Below are 16,648 nucleotides of genomic sequence, written 5' to 3' on the forward strand. Positions count from 1 at the left end.
CTTGATTTTTCCTTTTATGACTGATCCGTGTTTATATGTCGTTGGTAGGTCTGTAATTGCCAAACGTCCAATTTCATAAGTGAAGGATACAGTTTTTGATTTTGTCATGGTGGTCTCTGTTAAATACAGATGGTTACTGTGTATCTTACATTTCAATTACTTTTTAACACAATTTATTTCAACAATAAAAATGAAGATGATCAGTACATTGTAAAAGCGTGAATTCATCTCTACAGTCACAGCTCACCTGTTCCTTCTTCTGTTACTTTCACATCAACATTAAGATAATGGTGCAGTTGATTGTTTATTGTAATGTTGCTGAAGGCCGATGCATTAAAAGAATGAACAGCACAGCCCGTCTCCTTTATCTAATGTTAATGAAAGACACAAACAGAATAAAGTAACTACTAAATACAGATCACATGCCTCTTCTTGTACTGCATACTCACAAACCTCAGCGGTTTCAGTGAAACAGATTATGATGTCTTCATTAATCTGAAGGTAATCTGAAGGACGGCAAACTTTTATCCACGATTTTCCAGGGACAGGCTGCCCATAAGTGTATCTGTGAAAAAGTGCATGTGAATGAAAAGTGAATGATAGATTAAAGAATACAATTTCAGAAATATTAGGTGAAATATAAATATTATGTGAAACTCACTTTCCACAAACTTCAATAGTCATTTTCTCATCAGCCACACTCACACTATCTGGTGCTTTTATAATAACTTCAAACTTCGGCAAAACTGAGAGGGCAAAAATTAAATGAAGTCTGATTATTATGACTATTTATAAACTTTGTCTCAAGAAAGCAATTGCACATTGTTTGTGGCTATGACTTACCATATTTTTTCACCTGAAAATAAGATGTTATCAGTCTTTCACCAATGTAAGCAATCAGTGTGTACGTTCCCTCAAGCGCTTCAGGGTTTAAGTCATAAGAACGCTGCAATATCCATCTTGTTGAGGAAATATTGGTCCATTGACCGATCCTGTTATTTTGACTGTCCTGTTTAATACCAAAGACAAAACACAGAGGTTATAGACAGTTACATAATCTTTACTATTACTGAATAAATCTCTAACAGTTTTAACAGTTTTGCAAATACAAAATATGAAGTTTTGGTGAATTATTCTGTTTGCTAAAAATAGGGCAGTAGGTAAACTCTTCGATGTAGCCTATCGAAAGTATATGCCAACACCTCTTTTAAGTCTTTTCACAGGGTTGAGTTGTGTCTGTCGTGAATGACTGTACAGGAGGTTTTGTATTCTTACCTCAAGCACCACTGTACTGTACTGTAAACAAAAGAGCAAATGATAATTAAATCGCTTGTAAATGTCAAATTATTCAAAACTATTGCACAAAATCTGTTTTTAAATGAGTAAAATTATATAAACAAGCTACTTCACAAAATTAAAAAGTAAAAGAACAAAATCTCAAACCTGTTGTTCAAGGGGTACAAAATTTGTATCCGTGGTAACAACTCTGAAATATACTGGAAAAAAAGGTATAAATGAAGTAAAAACATGTTTTATTGTGATAAATGTTGTCTTTCTCATATGCATAGTTACTGGTTATGACCAAAGAACTGTTACATCATTATAAAGGTTTTAAATTATTTATTTATGGATTTTTGGCCATTAAGATTAAATACAAGTTTCTTGATTTTCTCTAAAATGGCATTAATTTCACAGAATAGGCTACATAAATGTTTGAATGTGACAGCAAGCTTCCCCAAAACAAAGAACAGACACATATCTCTACACAATCTCAGACTCACCACTATCACAGGTTTATACATTTGGCATTTTTGATCATCTAATGGACAATGCATAGTAACTCATACCTTGTGACTTCTTCATTTAAACCATCCCAGTGAGTATAAACACACACACACCCAGAGCAGTGTGCAGCTAGCAATACAGCACCAGGGGAGGGGCATTTGGCCTGGTAGTCTTGGGAAATAATCTGGGAACCTTCAGGCCCGACTCTCTAACCACCAGACCACTGCCCAGCTTTTATCATTTGTAATTTAGGATACAGTGTGAAGCTCAATACTGTATGTTAGTTCATTCTATACCAACTGCAAATTGCCAAAAAGTTTTGTCAAATATGATACGTCCCAATATTCACTAATGGAAATGGCCAAGATTCAATATGAGGACTCTAGTTGGGGACATTTGATTTTCAGTGGCGGCTGGTCACTAGGGGGCGCTGGGGGCCACCCCCCAAAGTTGGCCAGAGAAGAAAGCTACTTTAACATGTTACAAAAAGTTAAATATATAATGCAAATTAATACCAAATAAAATAGTTTAGATGTACTATTTCACTGTTAGTCATGTTATTATTTATTCAAAACTGAGTTCGTTGTGTGTGTGTGTCATGTTTGTGTGTCTGGGACGCACCCCTAATGAGACTCTATGTAGGTCAGGAAAAAGGGTAAAAACATGTGACCTGAGGCTGAGCTCTAAATGGCTGGTTTCGGATCCGCCCTGGGGCACAGGACTGTGCGCCCCAAACTCTCCCACTTATGTTGTAAGCCAATCAATGTTGATTTTTATGTCTTTGACCTCATGTGATTGGATCGTTTTCAGAGTTTCATAACCGCGTTGCAGATTGCCATGAAACTGCTAGATACAGTACTGATCAGTGAAAGCAAGTGAAATATCTTGAGATAAAGGAAATATGATTTTATGCTTACCAAATCAGTTGAAGAATAAATAAAGGATTAAGGAGCTTGGACCAGATTGTGCAGCAGGAAATTATCATGGTCGAGTTTACACGCTTTTCCAGGACAGTTGGCTAACGTTAGCTGGATGCTATGTAAGTCAAATGTTTTTTATTACTCCCTGTTTGCTGTTTATAAGTCTGCGTGATATACTGGCCGAAATTTTGTGCTGCATTTGAGCTGCCTTTGTGCGGACATGATGCTCAGATAATCCGGTATTTTGCGTGAGTTGGTGCAATGTACTGGTCTGTATTTAGGCAACTTTACTTTGTGTGTGTGTGTGTGTGTGTGTGTGTGTGTGTGTGTGTGTGTGTGTGTGTGTGTGTGTGTGTGTGTGTGTGTGTGTGTGTGTGAGATTGCGTTAACTGAAGCTTAATGTAAGAGCATGCGATCAATCTCCAAAACAAAAGTACTGTAAAACTAAACTGCGTTGAGTACTGTATACTCTTTACACATTCATACATTTATTTCATGATTTAGTTGGCTAACATTTTCAGCATTTTAGCTAAACAGTAATGATATACAGACCTGCATTACTACAGTAAAACTTTAATTTCAAGTTTGTATGCGACCCCCCATTTTTTTTGCACCAGCCGCCACTGTTGATTTTTTTAAACTCCCACTCTATTTATTTGAAATTTGACCTGCCAATATTGAACTGCTGTACAAACACAACAAACAACTGCTCTGCTGTGTCAATCTACTAGTTTTAACCTTTGAAACATCTCACCTGTTTGTCCTGGATTATAGATGGGTTTATCAGTCTGGATGAAGGTCAAAGGATTGTAATGTCTAAACATAACTTTTCTCTCTTCAGTCATCTTGAAAGACTCCCCTTTAATTTCAGCCTTTATTTTCTGCACTGATTCTCCTTCCACCAATGGAGCCTGATGAGAAATAATCACAAACACATCATTTACAATAATGAAATAAGATGATAATGCAGCAAACATACATTATGATCTTGTTTATTATCATGCACATCGTTTTGATGTCAAACCTTGAAGTTGAAGCAGCGATGAAACTCTTCATCTGTTTTCTCCTGCAGTAATAATGTGATCTGGTCATCATTCACTAGATGAACGGTCATTACAAGACTTTCATTGGGCTTTAGGAGACTTGCACACAGTTTAGCTTCAGATCCTGACTGGATCAATGCAGGAAATGTCACCATGAAAGAGCTGTCGAGAGATGATACATTTAATATCATATTCTGTCATGTGCATTTGAGTGTATAGATATAATTATAGAGAAAATATGTAATAAATTATAGAGATTATAGAAATTTTAATGCAAACCATCACAGTCGGTTTGTCTGCAGTAGTCTCAGATATGTATTTATTGTCATGCATTCAAAAATGTGACAGGCAGCAATAAAACAGAACAACTATGGAATAAAAACAAACACAGTGATCATTAAAAGTGACTTACGGCTCTGATTGTCCATTTATAGAAATGAAGAGAAAAGAGAGCAGCAGGAGTCCTTTCCAAAAACAACCAGCAGTAAGAGCCATCATGACAGAATGATGATCGATCCTCCAGAATTTGGACTGTGCCTGGGACTCTTATGCTATAGGAGGTCCTTCAAAAACATCTGTATTGACCATCTGATTAATCATTCAACTATGCAGACTATTCAGTTTGACAACGTATGCTAAATTACCTTGTTTAAGTAAATTTGGGAATTTAACCAACAATTTGTAATATTAGACACGTGTAAACAGATACTATAATAAAAAATCAATATACAGCAATACACAGCTACATATATAGACTCCAATATACCCAATGCTACCATTATTTAAAAGATGTGAAAATAATTTTAATGAATTATGAATTACTCCAGAGGTGAGCAAACACCTTTATCTGGCATGCAAAGCAGTTTATAATCATATTAAAAAGTGTAGGATTTTTTTGAGACACCCCTCGCTGCAACAGTGAGATTTTTTATAAAAGAGACTTAGTACTTGTATGTTAACAATCCCTTTGCATTTTTATTTAAAAGGTCAACTTAATGAGATTAGACTGTTTTTTTGTAGATTTGACTGGATTTGGTAAAATGCCCTTGATCATTAAAGAAGATGGAAATGTAGCTTTCCTCAGACTGACTCTGACATGCCAGCTTTTCACTATGTTGTTAGTAAAGCATCTTTCAGAAAAAAGGCTCCTGTTGTCTGGCTTGACAGGAAAAATGTGGAGATCCGTGAGAATGCCACGAAAAAATGAACAAAAAATTCTGTGACTATCCCACGGAACTTTGGCCAGACACAACAACTGTTTTTTCCTCAGGCTATATTAAACCTAAACAATTAAAGCACTCATAACTTCCACACCTGTCATAACTGTATATTGTTTATAGCACAGCATACTGTACATCTGTAAATACCATAAACTATGCAACTGTAAATATCACCTGTAAATAATTTATCTATCTGTACAATTACAACATCTGAAATGCATCATTGCTAATAAACCTTATCTTGTTGTTTAAAGATGATTGTTTAATACCGGCTGTGTACGCCACATGTTATGATAATACAATAACACAATGCTAAAAATGTAATATTAGTTTACAGTAGATTACTCATCCAATCAGCGATAAATTATGTGAAAATAACTGCACTGAACACGCGAAAACATGGAATTATTTTGCACGTGAGTATCCACGTAAACTTATGACTTCTTAACTAAGCTAGGACAACTGCAAATATGTTTATTGGCATTATCATGGCGAATGTCCTTATGTTTGTGTCAAAATACACTGTAAAAAATCTAACTTTAAAATTGAGTAAGATTTCTTTGTTGAAGGGCGTCAATTCATTATTTTGTGTTCACTGAATGAAAAAAGCATAATCATTCAGCTAACAAATATTATTTTGTTGACTGGACTTAGCTATATAAGTTTTTGTCCAATTCGTTCATATACTTTCATGTAGTAACACTTTATTTTTTTCTTAGAATAAAGAACAAACAAACTGGACACATAAAATAACATTTTAGATTCAACTTGAACTTCATCCAAGGGGCAATGAGCTGCATTATTCACATGGGAAGGAGTACTCGGTCTCTGACTGATCACCTGAAGAAAACAGAAAATGTATCACAGATAATCTACAGTATAAACAAAAAATCATATATAAATACCTGTAAAGTAAACTTTCAAAAGAATTAAATGCTGTGTGTCAGTGAGCAATGGATCATGTTATTAGTTTGGCTATGATAATTTTTTCTCAAAAGTAGGGGTTCAAGTTAATACATAAGAAACAGGTATATCTAATCTTACTTGTTTGGTAGTAATCATAGACTTTGATCACAGCTGGCTTGAGGTTCTTGACTGGAAGAATCTGTTTTAATTGTATCTCATAATTCATAGGGAGATTTTTTGGAACCTGCAGGAGGATCAACAGAAAAAAACAAACTCTCAGTCATTGACATTACAACATTTATGGATAAATTATATTAATAATTACAAAATACGAATGTGCCATTCTGTCACCTCTTTCAAATATACAAGGACATGATCGTCTTTAGTATCCACCCGCTCCACAAGTGGTGCAAACGTCTGTGAGGGAAATTTAGATAACACTTTATTTTACAACCCGCAAAGTACCACGTAAATAAACCGAATTTACAGCGTACCTATTTGTAACAACAGGGTACCTCTACAGTACGTACTTTTATGTATAAGGGAACAATATGTTAAGTTTGGGGTAATAAGGGGGTAAGAATATGAAGAATTATAAATTATTTATACTCAAATTATTTTATAACTACAGGGTACCTATTATAATATTACATGGTATGTATGACTTAGTCAAGTCTATGGGGAAATTATGTATTAATTTTTTTATGATTTTATTGTGAATTTTTCATATTGACTACTGAATGTTGTATCCTCGTCCACAGCCAGTAGAGGTTCCAATGGAAACTGCAGCGTCGTGTTCTGCGATATCTGTAGAATCTGTTATGCCTCCCTCCGGGTCCACAGCATCCGCAACATCCGAGGGTGGGCCCCCTCCCTCTGAAGTAGATCCCGACGTCCTTCCTCCCTCTGGTCGGGTTGCCACGCCGGAGTTCGATCCTGAGATGGTGGCCGTGCTATCTTGAGTGGCGGAGACCGTAGGGTTAGAGTGGGTTAACCCCCCTCAGCCCGAACCGTCCCATCTGGATGATTGGTACTTCGGAGCTGCCCAGGCTTCCCAGCCCTCTCCTCCAGTGCCTTTCTTCCCCGAGGTGAACGAGGAGCTGACTAGAACTTGGAAGTCGCTGTTTTCAACCAGATTGCGGCCGTTTCAGACCTCCCCCCTCACCTCCCTCACCGGTGAAGCCGATAAGGGTTATACAAGGGAGGACACGAGTCGCCTGTCCTCTCGAAGCTCCGGGCTGCCACTGATCTGGCTCTCTGTGCAACGAAGGTGACAGCGCAGGCGATTGGTCGTGCCATGTCCACGCTTGTAATCCAAGAACGCCACCTTCCATATGTCTAACGGACATGTCGGATGCAGAGAAGAACAAGTTCTTAGATGCTCCAGTGTCCCAGACCGGTCTCTTCGGTGAGTCGGTGGAGTCCTTCGCCCAGCAGTTCTCCACCGCCCAGAAGCAGACGGAAGCGATCACTCAGATCATGCCCCAGTGCAAGCGACCTGCATCTCGCCCCCCAGCGCCTGCTGCCCCGTCTGCTCCTCGCTGAGGGCGCCGTGCGGCAGCTGCCTCCAAAGTTCAAAGTTCCCACCACTCCCTTCAGAGATCAGGTGGTGAGCTTGCAAGTGCTGCCCCCGGAGGATGCAGACCCAACCATGGCTTTGTTGTGCCCCGTACGCACACTGTGACTCTATGTGGATCGCACGCAAAGCCTCAGGACCTCAGACCAGCTCTTTGTCTGTTATGGTGGTCAGCAGAAAGGGAAAGCTGTCACTAAGCAGAGGATGTCTCATTGGATAGTTGATACTATCGCCCTGGCTTATAATCTGCAGGGTATTCCTTGCCCATTTAATTTGAGAGCGCACTCCACACGGAGTGTTGCCTCATCTTGGGTCTCGCTCGTGGTTCCTCGCTAACAGACATCTGCAGAGCTGCTGGTTGGGCGACACCTAATACGTTCATTAGATTTTACAGTGTTCGTATCGAGCCTATATCCTCTCGTGTTCTTTCCTCACCAGGGGGAGCACGGAGAGCAGACTCGACTGATGCTCCATAGCAGTGTCAGTATGGAAGGCCATCAGAACAAAAATGCGTAATGGTTTGAATTGTTCTTCCTCCGCTGCCTTGGCAGCCTATGTTGCGGAGCATTGGCTGTCAGCCTCTCACTAGCTGTATCCTTGTGAACCTACGTGTCTGGCTTGGGCTCCACATTGCGTCCCCTAAGTGGGGTTCCTTTGTGAGTATTTTCCGTGGGGTTAATCCTACCAGTAGGGGTGTAACGATTCATCGTGCAAATGCGCGTTTTCTCAATGAATGAATTTGAATTAATTACTGTGAAATCCCGGCAATGAAAAACGCCAGAGGGCGCTCCCGTGCAGAAACTCCCTTTGTGCCACACAAGAAGTAGCATTACAAACGCTATTCCAGGAAATGTCTACACATGAATATTTATACTCTGTTCTTCAAATTGTTTCAGGTATTTTCATGATAATAAAGAATATTTTGAATGATTTTGTTTAACGAGTGTTGCTTTTTTAAATGCACGTTATAAACGACTCCGACTCAATGATTTTAGATTGATAAGGACTTCTTACTGACCAAATGCCGTAATACAGGCACAAGCTGTGCATAAAACAAAGAATCGCAGCCTTGCGATTCAGAATCGATTTCAGATTTAATGAGGACCGCGATTGAATCGTGATTGAATCGTTACATCCCTACATACCAGCCCACGTTTCCCTTAGCAGAGCACTGCTTTGCTTACACAGCCACGGCTGTCCTTTATCAACTAAATATTCTTTCATCCACCATTAGCCCTTAAGAGGAGCGGTGGCTTCTGCAGCGTTGCTATCCCGCTCAGGTAGGGCGCTTCCCAGTCACTGGCACTTCTGTGGGGTTAAAGGAACATCTAGTGCCCGGCCTTCTGCCTTAATCCTATTTCTCCATCTCCTTAAGTGGATTCGGAGGGTTTTTTGCAGACACTGGAAGAGGTCAGCTCCTAGTGGCGTTTTGGTAGGGATTCCCAATTCGTCGGTCCCGATGTGACGTCGTAGTGACCGACTGAAAGGGAACGTCTTGGTTACGGATGTAACCCTCGTTCCCTGAAGGAGGGAACAGAGACGTCACGTCCTGTCGCCACAGGTGCTGCTCCCTGCTGTCGGCCGATCACATTCTTCCGGCTTTCTCAACGAAAAGAAGCTAATTTCCATATTTGCACCTGCTGCTTATATACGCACATGGCGGGGCGGCGCCAGCATTATGCAAATATCTCAATGCCAAGTTCATTGGCGTTTTAGTAGTTATCAAAGCAGATTGGTCCCTCTAAGCGAGTTCCCCAATTCGTCGGTCACGACGTGACGTCTCCATTCCCTCCTTCAGGGAACGAGGGTTACATCCGTAACTGAGACGTTACCTGGTACATACACAGAACAAGCGGGGAATAAGCCCCACTTTAATTTACAGTCCGCAAATATAGGAGTTACCTGGTAACTCCTGTATACATATACAGATCAAAGAGGTACAAGTTGCTATTATTTTTATTGTGCTGTTATATTTTATTTGCCGACGTGGCTTGCAGACATCAACTGTGGGCTATACAATACACTTTCATCAGGTAAGTAGCAAATATGAAAAAAATTACAAAAAAAAAATCAATAGACCATATTACCCATAGACGTAAGTCATACATACCATGTAATATTACAATAGGTACCCTGTAGTTATGAAATTCTTAGAGAATAAATCATTTATAATTCAAACCCCCTTATTACCCCAAACTTAAAATATTGTTCCCTTATACCTACAAGTACGTACTGTGGAGGTACTCTGTTGTTACAAATAGGTACGCTGTAAATTTGGTTTAATTACACGGTACTTTGCGGGTCGTAAAAGTGTTACTGAAATTTATTAAAGTAATTCAAGTTATTGTCAAGACTTTCTAAAGTTATTGTGTTATTGTTCTTAACTATGAAAATGCAGACACCAGACCTAAAAAACAAGTTTGTGATTCATCACTTTATAAACTCAACCCACCAATGATGTGTCAGCTGTGAATCCTGATAAGAGCTTAATATCCACAATGACCATGTTAGTAGTTTCCTGTGGACCATTATATCTGCAAAAATAAATAAATAACTTAAGGTTGGTTTCTTGAATACCTTATATAATAACAAAAAATACAATTTAAGTAGGAAAAAGTGTGCAATTTGAAATTAGTAAAACTAACACATCAGATTTCACATCAGAGTTTCTATCACTCATTATGTTTCTGTCATCAAATTTCACTATAGAATTATATTTTTATAGGTGTAACAATAGAAATATGTAATTTCACTTCATATGGTTTGTTTGCTGTTATGAAAAAGATATTTGGGTATTAATAATGAAATATTTGTAGGTCAAATACAGACCAGTTTAAGCTCATTTTGCAATAATTTGTAAGAGAAATTAGCTATTCAGATGTGTCAAACTAAAGCCATAATCATGTCTATTGTTACTCAGATGTGTTCATACTTGACTGTGAAGTTCAAATTTTTTGGTTGTGCAAATGATTTCTTGCAATCAGCCTCAAGCGTAGCTTCAACGGTCAATGTTTTATCTTCAGTGGGAGTGGGAATGTTGTAAAACAGAGCCATCTGAGAGAAAGAAAGAAAGAATAAATACAAACACAAACTAATTCATAAATCATTACACATACAGTTTGTTAAACCACAGAGATATGCCAAGTGTTTTTATTAATGTTAAGATGTACCAGGAGTTTCTGACCTGCACAGACACACAGCTCGAGCCTTTCACTTCAATACTGTATTTGCCAGGAACATTGGTCAGTTTCTTCTCCTGATACAGTAACTTGTTGTCCTGATTCACATCAAAGTTATGAGAGTCTCCTGCTGACTGAACCGTCACTGTACTGAAACCATCAGAGCTGAAAACTTTAGTGGCGTACAAAGACAAAGCCTGAAGAGCCACAACTGTGTCCTGATAACATCACAACATCATTATTACAACATGGAAATGCATCATGGGTAATATAAACAAACATAAATGCTTATTAATATGATTAACCTGTGTAGATGAGAATCCTCCATAGGCGTTCTGCTGCTTGACAAGCCAGCTGACGATCCTGTTAGCATAACCCAACTCAACTGTAGTGACTGAATCTGATGTGAGAACAGCTAGCAGAACATATGAGCTGATCTCCACTGACAGAGAACCAGAATCATCAACAGATCCTGACTGAGACCAATGAAGCTGAGACCCTTTAGGACCAAAGTGATGTGAATAAACAACAGATAAAACAACAGATATTGTTGACATTTAAGTATACATGAATGTCTTTACCTTCTGAAATGGCAAGATTTTCCAGTTCCTTTAAAAGCTGCTGTCTGGTGTCCGTGTCATTCGCCAGACTGAAAGTGTAGGCAAGCAGTGCAGTGCTGTAAGTGTTTTTAAGATTCCCAATGATGGACCTCAAACAGGACAAACCTTGAGCGACCACAGGATCCTGAAACACAAACAGATATACAGCAGATGTGAGTGTCATTCATCTAATAGTTTATACTATGATCTCTGTTGATGTACTTACTGTGACTGGAGTTTCCAGTTCAAGTAATGATGCAGTGATGTAAGCAGTCATGGTTATATTATCATTAACTCCACCCTGTAGAGACACAGAAGAAAATAATGCGACATACTTAAATTTAAAATGAAAATCTTCAATCACGTACCTTCATTCTGTTGTGGAACAAACTTCCTTGTTGAATAAAACAACCATCTGTACTGCGCCTACTTATTAACCAATCCTTTGCACTTTGAATAACATTTGGATCAATGAATATGTACTTCTGTGCTTTGCCAAAAGACCTCAGGACAAAAGATGTCAACCTGGAGGTTTGGAAATTGGAGATTTATCAGTTTTTGATCACTCTAATATATTTTAGAGAAAATTAAAATGAAATATTCACCATGTATTCTCTTCACCACGGCCGAATGTACTGTATCCACCACTTCTATGTCTGTAGTTCAGCTGTCTCTGATATCCTGTTTAGTTTGACAGTGATTGAACAGTGAAACAGTGATTTTCTCTTTTTAATGCAAGCATGAATTAAATCCATGATTTGTTTTTTCTTACCACTCTTCAGGAAGCCTGTGGCTCTCTCTCTGATGGCCGAAGTGAGTTGCTTTGTGTTTTCCAGATACTGTAAAATGTAAATATTGGGAGACAGAATAGCAATGTTTTGTTCTCCACAGCCGTACGGCATTCGTAATAATCCATGAAGATTCTGCAGTGCACGACCCAATATGTCTCCTACAACAGAAATGTAGCAAATTTACATTTTAATTTACATTTCAATAGTTCGCCTGAGCATTCAGATCTTAATGATTAATGGTAAACAAACTTGGCTTGCTGTCCTCGAAGGGAGCTCTACAACTGAGCTCTGAACTTTCAGAGAGAGCGAACCTGAGGCCGGGGCTCGAGCCCCAAGTTCAACCCCCACTTGCAACAGAAATGCACAGAGGAAGAAAGAGAGCAGTGAAGGAGGTGAATGGGAGGAGGAGGGATGCCGGAAAAACTGCAGCTGGACCCGGAGGCCGGAAGGCTGCCTTATATACGCCCCTAATGATGATTGACAGACCTGAATGTTTAGGCTCCTCTCGAAACTACGTTAAGAACTACAATTAATGACACAAATGTAACTGCATATCTCTGTTTGTGTATCTACAGTAAATGTTACCAATGACTGAAACTGAAGATCTTGCTGATCCCTCTATCACATCTTTAGGAAGCGTCAGATCCAGCTCTTCTGAAAGACTGTTACCTGTGAAACAGAAAAATGAAAACGTGTCAATGATCAGCACATTATGATTGTACATTATAAAGATGAGTCTATCACAACAGTTTTTATATTTCAACTTTTATCACAAGCATTAAACGTTAACAAACCCTTTGGACACAGTAACCAGCTGTGAGTCTCTGTCTTTTCAGTCCCTTCAGCCTACAGCAGAAAATGATACAACAGATTTATGATTAAAATCATATCATAGTAATAAAAGCAATATCAGGATGACATACTGTATAAGAAACATCTGTGTTATGTGTGAGATCTGTTGGCGTTGAGCTCAGCCTGTACAAGGAGACTTCGAGTAACTATGTCAATGCGTCCTCTCTCTGGCACGCTCACAATCTCATTGTCACACACAGTCTGTGACTGCTCTGCCTCTGCACTCACTGTTATATTCAACACTCCTACAAAACAAACAACTCATGATCATCTCGACTGACTTACAAAAACACAAGACACTGATTCAGATTAAACCAACTGACCAAGAACAGAAGGAGTGAGAATCCATTTAAAGGTTTTTCTTCCATTAGCACACAGACAGGATGAATACTGGTCATCATCAGAGGAGGCTTTAAGAGTGAAGTCTGAAGATGGAGCTGGAGTTACTTTAACCTGTCCATGAAAGATGAAGGATTACTTCAGATTTGATATGACAGAAATATGAGAAGATGTTCACAGAAATCTCACCATGATACATTTGGACAGATAGTTGAAGACGGTGGCCTTCAGTTCAAAGATCTCCCCACGGATGATGGAGTAAGGCAGAGAAAGCTCCAGGAAGAAGGGCTGGAAAACTGTCAGCTGAGCAGGAGGAGCCAAACCCAAACCTTTGGAGGACAGACAGAAAGCATCCGTCTCCCAGGTGGTGATGGTGTCAGGAACCTTGACAGGAAACTGTGTTGATCCAGAGTCCCTGTGGTGGAATTACTAAAATATTTGAACTTTGCCATATAGGTAATTTTTGCAATATAACTTTCATATGCATACAGTTTTAATTTAAACAAATATCCAAATGTTATGACACAGTTCAAACATGACATTAACTTTATAATTATTTTATAATAAATAACTAATAAATCACTATGCCGACAGACACAATAATTGCCACTGTAAGGCAGCTTCACTAACCCAACTTCAGAAAGTTGCCAAATCCATGTTTCTGGAAAGACGCTCCGTACTGTTACATGAGGACCTTGTCCAGGCCGAAGAGAGTTTAACACTACTGAAAGGAGAAGAGAGAATTTTTAAAAAGAAGTCTGCATCATAACCTAATATGATAGACTTTGATATAGCCTACAGTATCACCAAAGAACTGCAAAAAGGGGTTGTAGCAGCCATTCAATTTTTTCTTCATTTTTTCCCATAAATGTGCTTGCAATATGATAAAAATGCTGTCACATTCATGTAAATGTTTAAAACTGGTACATTCAATTTCTTTTTTTTAAATCAGGCTTTTCTTGTTACATTTTTATTGAAGAACTTATTTATTAACATGTACATATATTACAATAAAAACAAATATTTACTTCTTCGATTGTAACACGGATGTACAGCCAAATTTGTTGCCATTTTTAATCCCACTTTCTGTCAAACAGCAAAAAATAAAGCAAATGAATTATAACATTTTGCATATCTTTAATAATCACTACCTAGTATTAAATATAATTTCATTTAATGTATGCCTGTATGTATAAAAAACTATTTAATATTATGCAGAAAAGAAAATCATCATCCCACTTTGTTACCTTTAAGGATTCATAGGCTATTCCTACACCTTGACGGGGTCTGAAATGGAAACATGGTTGCTCATCTTCAGTCTGGTGTGGATATTCTGACACTGAACGCACTGGCAAAAAGTGAAAAATCTGTAATAGGATGAATCATAATAGCTCATTAGTCTTCCTTATAAAGAATATTTTACATCTATCTACAGTGAATATGAATGAGATTGAGTGAGACCTTATCAACATCCAGACGTTTTCCTGGTTCCAAGATGTGAACACTTTTATCTACAGCACTGAGAGCACACAGTGAACCAGGCTGAGCTGACAGCTGTATTGTGTTTGCTTCACCTGGAACTGCTGTAGCAGGAGAAAACTGAAGAGACACCTGAGAGACAACAACACAATATGAAGATCATACAGTAAAAAATAGGATTCATCATATCACATATTTTCAATAATCACAGCCCTGAACACAAATATTACTTTTATACTACAGTTTGATGGCACAAGTTTAATAAACAATAACAGAGTTTTTTTAAAAGCCACTTTTGTGAGGAACTACTTTCTTCCTCCATGCACTCAGAATGACAGGTAACCTTTTTGCCGTTTGTTTTCAATGTCACAACTCAATAGATGTAATAGCCTTTCTCAATATTACTGTTTCTGGGTCACAACACAACATTTGTTCAGGCAATAATATATATGTATAACATTCAAATGTGCAATCAATTAGTAAAGATAGCACCTATTTAAACATTTGCTTAGAGTTTCAGCGCGATCATCGGGTGTCAATGTTTGCATAGGCTATGCCGTGTTTTGGACATTCCTATTTGACGCTGGCTATCTGTTTCTGATGGTCAAAAATGATTATTTTTTAAATTTTGGGTTAATCAAACAGTCTTTGGTCTCATGAATCTATTATTTGTTTCTTTTATGCATATTTAGTCTGTGCTATATTTGGTGGACGTAAAAGTTAAATTACACTACTATATATGAAACTGATTTTCTATTTAATCTTAAAGCGGTACTATAGAACTGTCTTTTTACTGGACTTTGTTCTTGTCAATACCAGTACTATGTAACAGACTAATTAAGTTTAAAAAATCCTCAGAGAGACGTCATTTCTGTGTAATGTTTATAAATATCAGTGGTGTCGTCATGTGTTGTATTATTCACATCACCAGAAATAAGTCAGCAAGCGTCCCGAATCCCTGATGTATTGTGATCCAGCGTTTTTACCAGGGCCCAAATGCCTGTACTAGCTGGGTTCCTTCCAAACAGTGTGCGCCCTTTCAAGGAAGGGGACGCTTGCAAACAGATGCTACAGGTAAAGTGTATTTTAATCGGCCATGCTATAAGACACAATGACCGCAACTCCCTCCAAAGTTTACACACCAAGACCTTTGAAGGGAATCAGGCTGATATGACGCTCTGTTGGACACTTTCTACAGTCACAGATAGAGCGGCCGTACAGCTCAAGTGCCTTTCTGATCAGTGGTGGAATGATATTGTAAACCAGTGGTTCTCAACTGGGGGCCAGGAGATGGTGCCAGGTGGGCCCCAGTTTTATGACATTTTATAAAATACAATAATTTATCATAAATTCTGTGTAATTTAGCCTAAAAAAATAAGGCTTCTAACCAACAACACTACTTTTTATCATTTAATGTTTTGAATAATTGAAATGTTAGCTTTGAGAACTGTTTTTTGTCATAAACTTTCTTGGGGGGGGGCGCGAAGGAATGCACCGTGCGTACACAAGGGGGCCGCATGGTGAAAAAGTTGGAGAACCACTGTTGTGAACGATACAAAATAGTGAAGCGGTTACTGTTACGATCAGTAGAATATATCACGGCTATCACCCAATCAGATTCCAGGACCAAAAGAACTGTTAAATAAATATATATTCAAAGCAGTAAAAAAATACAGTTATATTTTGAAATAATATAATTCAGCATTGCTACATTGTTTCACACCTTGTTATTGAAACACTTTTCAGTGTTGAAGTTTTTATTCGCAGCAACTACATTGTCACTGGGCAGAACACAGTATGCAAGTATCTGCACTACTGGAGTCAGATCTCCTGTAACAGACAGTTTGAATGACACTGTGCCACTTGCTGCTCCATTAGAAGTCTTCACTTCAACCTTCTCATATCCATGATGAACTATCACACCTCTGGACAAGACCTGAAACACAACACACTGTTAAC

At 38.4% G+C, this 16,648-nt stretch overlaps 1 protein-coding gene across 6 annotated transcripts in view; it reads right to left on the reverse strand.

Annotated features, from left to right (window-relative positions):
- Window positions 1-16,648, reverse strand: part of LOC129437958 (alpha-2-macroglobulin-like) — a 68,051-nt gene that overhangs the window by 16,113 nt on the left and 35,290 nt on the right. The window contains exons 13-34 of one of the 6 annotated variants that reach the window (XM_055196381.2): window positions 16,413-16,625; window positions 14,672-14,821; window positions 14,458-14,577; window positions 14,239-14,296; window positions 13,841-13,934; window positions 13,400-13,625; window positions 13,195-13,324; window positions 12,995-13,116; window positions 12,814-12,865; window positions 12,605-12,688; window positions 12,001-12,177; window positions 11,834-11,909; window positions 11,597-11,753; window positions 11,455-11,529; window positions 11,211-11,373; window positions 10,935-11,128; window positions 10,635-10,847; window positions 10,383-10,504; window positions 9,903-9,984; window positions 6,226-6,291; window positions 6,013-6,118; window positions 5,653-5,808 (exon numbers count right to left, since the gene is read on the reverse strand). In XM_055196381.2, coding sequence (XP_055052356.2) covers window positions 5,768-5,808; window positions 6,013-6,118; window positions 6,226-6,291; window positions 9,903-9,984; window positions 10,383-10,504; window positions 10,635-10,847; window positions 10,935-11,128; window positions 11,211-11,373; window positions 11,455-11,529; window positions 11,597-11,753; window positions 11,834-11,909; window positions 12,001-12,177; window positions 12,605-12,688; window positions 12,814-12,865; window positions 12,995-13,116; window positions 13,195-13,324; window positions 13,400-13,625; window positions 13,841-13,934; window positions 14,239-14,296; window positions 14,458-14,577; window positions 14,672-14,821; window positions 16,413-16,625 — 2,721 coding nt within the window. In that variant the 3' untranslated portion in view covers window positions 5,653-5,767. Of the gene's footprint in view, window positions 1-5,652; window positions 5,809-6,012; window positions 6,119-6,225; window positions 6,292-9,902; window positions 9,985-10,382; window positions 10,505-10,634; window positions 10,848-10,934; window positions 11,129-11,210; window positions 11,374-11,454; window positions 11,530-11,596; window positions 11,754-11,833; window positions 11,910-12,000; window positions 12,178-12,604; window positions 12,689-12,813; window positions 12,866-12,994; window positions 13,117-13,194; window positions 13,325-13,399; window positions 13,626-13,840; window positions 13,935-14,238; window positions 14,297-14,457; window positions 14,578-14,671; window positions 14,822-16,412; window positions 16,626-16,648 lie in introns of those variants that run through there. The other 5 variants (XM_073862551.1, XM_073862550.1, XM_073862547.1 and 2 more) reach the window with 5 other exon arrangements.

This window comes from Misgurnus anguillicaudatus, chromosome 24, assembly GCF_027580225.2.
Source record: "Misgurnus anguillicaudatus chromosome 24, ASM2758022v2, whole genome shotgun sequence".
NCBI lineage: Eukaryota > Metazoa > Chordata > Actinopteri > Cypriniformes > Cobitidae > Misgurnus > Misgurnus anguillicaudatus.